The sequence below is a fragment of the Sylvia atricapilla genome, chromosome Z (genome assembly GCF_009819655.1).
Source record: "Sylvia atricapilla isolate bSylAtr1 chromosome Z, bSylAtr1.pri, whole genome shotgun sequence".
Classification (NCBI taxonomy): Eukaryota; Metazoa; Chordata; class Aves; order Passeriformes; family Sylviidae; genus Sylvia; species Sylvia atricapilla.
Genome location: NC_089174.1, coordinates 21,819,670 through 21,830,220, shown reverse-complemented (window position 1 = coordinate 21,830,220; position 10,551 = coordinate 21,819,670). Strand labels below are relative to the sequence as shown.

The 10,551-nt window shown below is 42.3% G+C and overlaps 1 protein-coding gene across 1 annotated transcript; it reads left to right on the top strand.

Moving 5' to 3' along the window:
* The first annotated feature begins 887 nt into the window (after positions 1-887).
* On the top strand, positions 888-1,241 carry TAL2 (TAL bHLH transcription factor 2). Its single transcript, XM_066339137.1, has one exon. It carries the CDS (start codon positions 888-890, stop codon positions 1,239-1,241), a length of 354 nt encoding a protein of 117 aa, XP_066195234.1.
* Positions 1,242-10,551: the final 9,310 nt, after the last annotated feature.

Below are 10,551 nucleotides of genomic sequence, written 5' to 3'. Positions count from 1 at the left end.
GCTGGGAAAGCATGGATGTATCCTGCACTGTGTCTGCCTGCTTTCCCCCATAAAAAGTGCATGTGTGGCTCTCACACAGCCTGTGTGATGACCAATTGTAGCAATATATCAATTGTAGCAATATATCTGTATAACAGGCCATTCTGATGCACCAACCAAACTGGTTGTGAGGAATATTATCAAACCACCTGCAGTTTTGTTGTTAGAGCTCTCAGGAATTATCAAAGTTACTGAGAAAACAACAAGATCAAAAATAAGAGAGCCTGAGAAAATGTCTGCAAAAAATGTAAACCCTAGCTAGGAGAAGCACTATGTGAGGATGGACGCTTGACCAATTGGATGTCCTGAAGGATGTGTGCCTGCCTCATGAAGAAGCAGCTTAGCCAACCCAGAGATGCGTGCACACGTGGACAGTTGACCTAGAATCTATATCTGGCATGTAATGTAAACAATAAGTGGCTTCTGTTGGAATCATATTGATTCAATTATTCAGTGGCCTGCAACATTTCTCCCCTGCAACAAATGCATTGTCTGTTGGGAATTCTGTTGTAGGGGAACTCTGAGGAGCCTGGAGAAGCTGGACTTTAGCAGCACCAAATGCTTGTATAAGGAAATTAAACTCCTTTACCTCCTCTGTGAAGTTCTTACTGAACTCTGGCATCCAGTTGCATCTCTAGTACTTCTGATCATAACTTTAGGGTGAATCTGTGAAGGACATGCAGGATAAGAGCACCAGTCAGAGAGGGTAAAAATTAGAAGCCTAGCATCTCCACTCTGTGCTTGCCACTGGCCCAGAGGTTACAGTGCCCCTAAAAAAGCAGTCTGTGTGAAAGCCAGTGTTATCCAGCAGTCACTTACCATCTCCTTTGCTTTGCAGTATCTTAAGAATGACAAGGAAGATCTTCACCAACACCAGGGAGAGGTGGAGGCAGCAAAATGTCAACAGTGCCTTTGCCAAGCTGAGGAAGCTGATTCCCACCCACCCACCAGACAAAAAACTGAGCAAGAATGAGACGCTCCGGTTGGCCATGAGATACATCAACTTCCTCGTCAAGGTCCTGGGAGAGCCAGGCCTGCAGCAGACAGCAGTGGCAGCTCGGGGCAGCATCCTGGGATTCTTCCAGCAAGCCCCACACTTGCAGAGCATGGAAGAGCTGATGCTGATTGAAAACTGTGGTGTCTCCTGTCCTAGCATGAGCAGCAATATAGTAGAGTGTTGGTCAGAGGCATCATCTCTCTAGCAGACAATGAGATGCACAGTCTCAGTGTTAGTGTGATAGTCCCTCTCTCCTGGCAGAATCTGTGTTGCTCTTCAATGTCTTGTGATTATTTATTTATATTTATTGCTATTTAATTTGCAATAAAATCCTTTTATGTAGCAGGATAGGAAATCCTTGCTTGTGCAAAACCCTGGAGGTCCAGATGGAGTCTGATCTTGGAAGTGGTCTCTGGAAGCTTGGAAGGACTCGCTGCTGTCATGGCAGAGTCCAAGCCAGAAGAGTCTTCTGCCCGGATATACTCCATAAATCAGGGCATAGAAATTCATTCAGTGTTTCTGACAGAGAAAGAGATTATTCTCTCATGCTATTTCAAGGAAACCCTATTGAGATGAAGAATTATGACAGCACCACAAAATTTGTCCACAACAGACATCTGGCCTTGGTAGTGAAAGATTTTGAGAGATGTGATATTTGACACAGCCCTCCATTAATTTTTCTAGGGCCTAATTACACTCACTCTTGAACTTGTGCATTATTACTATTATTTCTAGCCTGATTCTTTTTTTTTAATTGTAAATTCTAGCCCTTGAACCTGGCTACATCTTTCTTCATCAGACTGGAGAGATTCCTTATGTCAGAGCAAAGCAAATTAAATAAAATTTAATGTTAGGTTAAAGCAAAAAGTGCCAGTTTAAAATGACAAAATACATGATCATAGATGAGTTTCAGTAGATTCAATATGCAAAATGAATCTTCCCCATAGCAGCGACAGTGTGCATGTGAAGGAACATGGTCAGCTATGCCCCAGCTGCCTCAAAAGCCCATCAAAGACGTTGGTGATTCAATGCCTTTGGCCTTCTGTAGGAGCTGTGGCAATAAGGGAGGTCCTCTTTGGGAAGGAGGTCCCAAGACAAAGGCCTCATTGATGCACTGTGAAAACCTTTGTGCACAAAACTATGTCGATGGTTATGCATGCATATCTCGCTGACTGCCCTTAAACTCCCTGCTTTCACCTGCTCTAGCTGAGGTTTTCCTGCCTGGACACTATCTCAAATGGGCCAATGTAGCAAAGACAAAGAAATTGGTGTAAATATCTTCCATTTATGAGTAATTTCTCTGTAGAAAAACCACCAACCATCACACAGTTAGGTGTTTATGTTATAAGCTGTATGAAAAGAGGTTTCATGGAAGTGGCCACTGTGGGTTATTGCTGCCCACAAATAATACAAATTTAATACCCTGACTGAGTTATAATCCGTGCCAGCCGAAGTCTGGTCTCTCACGTGACTTATTAGCAGCCCAAACAGAGAAAATGACACCAAGTTTAAGTAGAAAGGCCTTCTGGTGAGATCCTGCTCACAATTAAACAAGTACCTCTTGATTTCCATGTGGACCAAGGTACATTTCAAGGCTTAGAAAAAACAATTGTTCATGGCTGGTGAAGAAAAGTAGCTCCCATAGGTCAAAGCATGACCCTGGGCTGTTTCTGTTTGTTTATGAGACAAAGAAGTCCTTTCAGAAAGCAGAATTAGGGTTTGTGCACGCAGCATGTACACAGCCTTTCCACATGAGGGGATTTGGCACCTGAAGCTGACCTGCTTTTCAAAGCCCCACAAAGCACCAGGTGCACCAAAGAAACCAGGGATGGCTCCTGCTGTGGGAAGGTTGAGCTGTCCTCAGCATTGACAAAAGCAAAGGGCTGACGAGAAAACAGCTCACTTCATACAGCGCTGGTGCTGTAAAGTACCAGCAATGTAATGCCAGTGGACAGATTTTGGCAAAAAAAAAAAAAAAAAAAAAAAAGAAAAAAAAAGAAAAAAAAGCTGAAAGGATTAATGTTGATTTGGTTTCCTTTCTGAACACTGCTAATAGTTTGGTTAACCCAGCATTTATGAGCTGTCAGTATGGCCTTGGGGAGCAGCTGAGTGGAAAGGCACCGAGAGTCCTTTGCATGGTTTGTTTCTTCCCACCTCTGCCTTAATGTTGATGAAATGGAGCCACAGACTTTTCTGCATGGCATCTCAAAGGTAATGAGCCACATCCTCCTCCCAGCTTTCTGGAGGAGGCTTTCTGGCTTGCTGGAGTTGCAGCAGGACAAATTAGTCCAAATAAATCAGAGCACTTCCTGCTGAGGCGTGGTGGTGTTATTGGATCTATCATTCACTTGCTATCCTAGGAAACACACATCACCAAGGTGAAGAAAAACATCTTGTGAGCAGCTGTCATACTGGGAAGGGGAAAGAAAACCTGGCAATTTTGTAACATAACACGCTTATTGTATTTTCTACGTTAAAACCTTCCCTTCTTGTTATTGCTTCAGTTCATATCACCATTTTCTTTGATCTCCTTTCAGTTTAGGGGCTCCCTACTGTCATATTCAGCAATAATTTCCCTAGATCTCTCTACCAAAGATTTCTTTTTTCGGTCAAGTTTCTTTTTTGTGTTTTGGGGATTTCTTATCTGTGTCATCATGAACAACTACAGTGCATCTGGTAATACTTTGTGCTATATGATGTTACTTAACTCCTAATCTATTCCAAATAAATTATTTAAGAAACTAATCTTTGTTGCCCTAACCTTTGCTAAAATTTCATTTTACATTTGCATACCACTTGTTAGAGATCTCAAAGATCTTAGGATGTAATTTCCAGCAGAAGATTCTTCTACTTTCTCTTATGTAAGAATCTTGGAGGTAGAAACAACATTATCAGATGATGAATAATGGCAGGAATTCTTTGTTTATTACAATTACTTACGCTTTTAGTTCATATTGTATTTCCATCTATGTGCTAAAAAGATTTTGACCAGCCCTTGAAAAAGACAAATAACTGAAATTCATTGTATAACATTGTTATCTCTTCCAAACCTCCACAATTCAAAAGATTTTAATCAACTTCATTTTAAAAAGCATAAGACATTCTAAAGAATTAACTTGGAGTCCATAGTCATCTGGAGATGTTCAGATAGGCACAAACTAAGGATTCAGACAGGAGTCCAGGTTCATATATAAAAATTAATTCAAAGTTGAGGGGAGCTTAGGATGTAAAGATGTTCTTTCTGGCTAACATCTGGTGGAAACAATCCAAACCCCAACTGAACCTGAGGCTGGGAGAGGGAGATGAAGCACTAGGGTGACAGATGCAGAAGTTGTGAGGATGCGATGGGAAATCACTGGATCACAGGGATAGTTTCAGTTTCATGCTTGATTGGATGTCTTACATCCCTGAGAGTGTTCTATGAACACCAAGAGAGGAATTTCTCCACAAAATGTGTGTCAGGAAAGAATCATCTCAAGGAATTATATACAAAAATCATTAAATCAGCAGATCTGAGGTTCAAAATGCATTTATGTGTGAAATCAGCAGATCTGAGGTTCAAAATGTATTTATGTGTGATGTCCAGTATGTATTTTTACTAAGCAAGGCAATGTCACCTTAGAGAGAGCCCTCTGCTTCCAGCAGGTGATGCCAAATTAGTTTCTATGCTGAGGATCATGTGGCAATCCCTCCTCTCAAAGTGGGCATGGTACAGCCATGCCAACACAGTGCTCTGAGATAAAGTGACCTGTGCCATAGAGAAATACCAAGTTATTTAGAGTTGGCTGAAAATGTCTCAGAAACATTGTTGCAGTGGCAAAACTGTAGTACAAATGACAAAAATATCTCTAGTCCTAAGGACCCTACTGTCCCCTAGTTGTGACTAGCCGCGCTGAATAGAGTTGTATGAACAGCATTTTTTACTTTTATGTATTTTTCTTGTTTTTCTGGGAAGCTATGGCTGTCAATATTGCAAGGAAGACCAGCTAAGGTAGAATTTTCAAGAAGCATCCTTGGTGTCTCTTGGTACAAAAAGGAGTGCTGGAAAGTTAAGAGTCATGGTCTGTTCCAACCCATGGCAGTCCTAATGCATGCACTCCAAGTGCACAAAGGGTGTGAGGTGTACACCTGTAAATTTGTGATGCAGAAACCTCAGTGAGACACTCCTTTACTTGGAATTTCTAACAGGATCATAGGAAGAATATAGCTCCACATTTCAGCTCAAATGAGGATTACTTTCTCTAGAGGCAGGAAAAAAGTTCTGCCACTGTTCATCTGTCACAGAGCCTAAGGGAACCGATACCCATCACGTCCACTTTCTCAATAACCCTGTTGTGGCTATAGAATGTAATTGAAGTTGGATATTCAGGCCAGGTAAGGAAAGGAATAAGTTGCAAATGAATCTTGAAAGGATGCTGTAGTCTTGTGCACAAATCCCAGCAATGGCTGGCCTGTGGTTAGAGGAAGAGCAGGTCTGCAATGTGGGTTTTGATTTGAGATTTTGTGGATTCAAATCCTGATGGATGCGAATATACTGTGCCTGGCACTGGACAATGCACAGTGAGATCCATGTGTGTGGTGCCTCGTGGTTTCTGGAGTATTGCCCACACTGAGGAAGACTTTGTGCTGAGGCTTGTACTCGGTAGCCTTGTTTGCTGTACCTTGTCCAAATCAGGGGGGAGGAAGGTACAATAAGCATCACAGAAGGGGATTCACAGGATTCCCAGGCCAGCCACATTAAATAGCAAAGCAGAGTTGTTTTAGGACACTAAAAGCCATCCTAGTGCCTGGTTCTAAACAAAAAGTAAAGGTGCAGCACCAATGTGTTTCACAGGCACATGATTCATGAAACATCTAGCAACTTATCTTCCAGTATCTAAGCAGTTCCCACAGATTTTTTTGCTGGTACGGAATGATATGCAGTGACTATGGCTAAAGTAGTGTGAGCAAGGCAGATCTGACTTTTGTTCTTTGAAGGCTGGGTGATGAAAGGAGGTGGAGAGAATGGACAACTTAACTACTGACCTGTGGGGCAAGAGTCACTTGGGAGCCAGTATTAAATCTAAAGGTCATCAATACAGTGACAAGAGTCTAAATCCACCAAGAGTGTAATTTCAAGAGTGTAATTGTATTTTTAATACAGCAGGTGCTGAGAGAATCAGAAGGGAGAAGGTGGGTAGAAGAAGTAGCTCAAAAAAGTACTTGGGTTACAAAAGGTAGAGATTGCCCTGTGCCCAGGCCATACCTATTATCTGGTTGAATTTATTCACTTTTGTTCTCTCTGTAAATCATGGACAGCATTTTCTTTGCACTCTGCATTGGTTCAACTCTTCTCTGTAAGGAACAAAGCCTCATCTCATTGTATTCTCACTCCACTCTCTTTCCATATATGCATACAAACCAACATCTCATCCCTCTACAGTTTGTTTCGCTGCCTTGGATTGCAAACCCAGCAAGCACAAGTGAGGATCCCATGATAAACTTCTGAAGAAGAGACACCTCAGGACTGAGAGCCAGAAAGAGAGGCAAAGAGTAGACAGACTTTCCTGAGTACCTCTGTCCTGCTGAGTGTCAATGTCACAAAACAGCACAGAAGAGGTTCAGGATGAAGGGCAGGAAAAGGTCAGTAAGACTCCTGTGGATCTCAGCATGGACTGCACTGAGATTCAGATGAAGTCTCTGACTTTTATGCTGGCCAGCCATGCAGAGAGGTACTCACAAGCACAGGGTAGCAGACGTTTCCCATTCATACACCTTTCTGCAGATGGCTGGTGGCACAGTACCTCAGAGCTGGGGAAGGTCCCTTACTTTCTCTGAAATTCCCAACTCTACACCTTGAAAGATAGACTCTTAGGTAGCCTAAAACCTTAATGAAAAGCTAAAGGATTGCAGCCTGCAGTCAGCAAGTCTCCAGCGAGGTGTTCTGGTTCCAACCCTGTCTGTAGACATTGATTAGCATTGATTTTTCCCTTGGTGACTGTGTTTGGCAAACTCTGGCAGACAGCAGGGCTCAGTCCTGGAGCTGAGAAAGGGCTGCCAAGAGCAGACAATATTAACTCTGCCTTCAGATCACAGCAGAATTGCCATGTTCTGATACATTGATTTACAACCAACCAGAATGTAACATATGGATTCCCTCACTCAAGACTTTACAGCACTAAATTCTAGCTTTAAAAAACTTTCCACTTACTGGAAAGACCTGAACTCTTAAGTGGAAACCGCAATGCCTAAAAGAACCTTGAATGGAGGCTACCAGGCTTAGTTAACCACAGGATCTCTGACCAACTGGCTGTGACCTAAGATGTTTTACTGCCTGTAGGTTAAAAGGTATTTCAGAAGGAAGAATCTGGTTCTGCTGAGAGGCTTTGCAGTGACCTCTGCGGGACTGAATGGAAAAAAGTCAGCTGCCAGTTGAGAGTTCCCTACAGAGAGAGTGAGCTTGGTAGACTGGATTTGCCAAGAGCACTTGGTGCTGGAACAGTCTGCTTGGGTGGGAAATATTCCCACCACTTGAAAGGGAACTGAAATGACTCAATACTGAAGGGAGCTGCCTGCTCTGGTTCTTCCTCCTGAGCTATGCTGCAAACATTTTTCCCAAAATTTCAGGCACAGAAGAGCAGCCAGCTGCTATCTGGTGAACATGCCCAGCCACTGTACTTGGCACAGGACAGCCCTATCTCAAACGCCACATTTCTGCATAGATATGTGGAATACAAGCAGGTGTTCCTCAGCTTTCAGGTTTAGAAGTAAGAATGTCATAGCAGGTAACTTCAGCAGCATAGTTTTACCTGTCAGTTTTGAATGGAATAGCTGAGCAGATAGAGAAAACACAGAAAACAGATATGTCTGTGTCTTGGTTTGGGAAGACAGGTATCTGCCAGGGAAAGCTGGAGCTTCCCTTGGAATGGAGAATGTAAACCACCACCACCACCCTTTTTTCAATTATAATTGTTTCAGTTAAAAGCTTTTAGGCAAAAAGTTTTGGAAATAGAAATAGCAGATCTTTACTGGTATGTATAGCAAAGCAAACAAACAATCAAACAAATAAACCAAAAAGAAACAACTACAGCATTGATAACAAAATCAGTACCAAGAACTTCGAGGGCTTTGCTTCACAAAAACCCAGGGCAGTTTGGTCTCAGTGCCTTTGTAGGATCCTCAGAGCACCAAGCTGGAAACAGTGGAAAAGTCCCGGGCTGGTAGCTGGGATGGCAGGATGTCCCGGCAGGGCAGGGGCAGGGTGTCCCAGCAGGGCAGGGGGGTGCAGGGTCACTCTGTAGCAGACGAGCAGCACTGATGGAACCATGACAGCAGGGCAGGGCTGGCCCAGGTCCCGCAGGGTGGCAGAGAAGCTCAGAATTCCGGGGCGAGCAGATGATGGCAGATTTCCCAAGACTGGACTGCAGTGAAATCCTCCAGCAGGAGCACCAACCCAGTCGTGGTTGGACCATTTCTCCCCGAATGCTGAAAACCAGACAGCCAGACTACCTGAAGCTCTGCCCTTTACCTGCCTCAAAACCCCCACCCCCCTCCGAGCTTCGACCACTCCTTTTTTTTTTTTTTTTAAATAGTCTTAAGTACAACACTTAGTCTCCTTGGTAACTTATGGGGAAAAAAATCTTTACAGTAAAAAGGAACACAACCTAACCCCCAACAGTCTGTCCTTATATCTTTCTGCCTATTAGCTACTGATCTATGTTAGTTTTATAATCTCCTTGACATCCATTTAAATTCACTTAAGGTCACATGCAAACAAACCCACACAAATTCTGCCTTTATAATAAAAAACATTCTTTCATACTAAAGAATAATGTAAGTGAAGAAAAGGAAACAAGACAAGATTTATGTAAGTGAAAAAAATGAAAACAAGATTGCCAGTGAAAGCATGGAGGAGGAATTAACCATGCCTGATGTAACCTGGATGGACACTATATTTGTAGTGTTAGAAATGATAAGAAGCCAATTCAAAATAACAGAATTTATTTAGCAAATTAAACAAAACAAAACAAAACAAACACAATTAAAAAGCCACAATAAAATTGGACAACATCGATCGAATGCTGGGTGGGCAGAGTGACAGTAACAACGGTACCATCCAACCTCAGTCACACACCACTGGGTCCCAGTGTAAGGTTTTTGTACAGTTTATTCGCCCTGAGGCTAAGTCCAGTGAAAGTCCAAATATTCATGTATGTCTTTATTTCCAAGCGAGGTTTTGAAAGGGGTTCCCGTAAGTATGAAAAGACGATTCAGGAGTCTTCCCGGATCTCGTCTTTGGGGTGCTGATTTGTTCATCCTCCAGATCTCCTATCAAGATTGATATCAGATGTCGAGCAGCTGTGAAGTGGAGGCCCATCCTTGATGAATGGGCCATCTCCAGTCCGGCCATGTCATTTCTGTTGCAAATGTTGTGGTTTCACAGGTCTTGGAATCTCGGAGATGCCCTGGAGTAGCTTTTTATTAGACCAAATCTTTGATACACGAATTTATCCATTACATTTACCACAGTAGGGCCAATAGACTTCTCTATGACTCCTGTATAGGTCAGCAGCAGAAAAGAGAGTAACTTCATCTTGTTTCTCTTACATCTAACAAGTATTTCAAACTGCCAGTTTGGTAATTCTGAATAAGTGTTTCCTATTAGTCTCAAATATTTCCCAAAAATACAGGCTCCTGAACTAAACCAGACATACACTGATTATGTGTTTCTGATTATCAAATATGTTTTCTATTTCCCTCAACAGTACAGCTGTAAAGTGCTGAAGTAAATTTTTTAAATTCAAAGAAGTGAAAATACTGCTAAAATAATAGTAAAAAAAAAAGTTTCTCTGTTTATCACAACTTCATCAGTTAAACATTTGCAGCAGCTCTCTGTGTACTGCTGTTAAGATAAATCAAAGACAGTACTTCTCGGAAACTGGAGGTTCAAGTTAGGCAGGAGTCTGTCATAAATACTGCCTCAAAGCTTGACTTACCCTGACATTTATGTTTCCTTTTATCCTGACTCTCTGAAGTACTGAAAAATCTAGTCCATAAGACTCTTGATCTCAAGGGCTCAACTTAAAACATTTTAGGGTTGCCATGACTACTTTTTGGGGTGTTTTTCTTGTAATCTCTGTCCATGCATGCTTTTAAGATACATCAGAAAGATGGGGCTGAGTGGTCAGACAATTCAGCTGGAAGAAATGGTAGTGTAGAAGCAGCCTGAAGATATCTTTAAAAATAGGAATCTTCAAGCCATTTAATCTCATGTTCCTGAATACACAAGCATATAGAGCCCCTAGCTGCTTTTAAAACCTGTGGCTAAGGATGAGTCTTGAGTCCTCTGGGAGCATTCATCTCCCAGCATGGGCAGAAAGAAGAGAATTAGGGCAGGCACTAACGCAATCCAGCAGATTGTTTGCTACTCTTAGTAAGTCAAGTCCATCACAGAAAATGCCCAGGAACCACCTCCCCACCAGACACATACCCTGCCCCTAGACAGATGGCTTTTTCCTCCTACCACGTTTCTTATC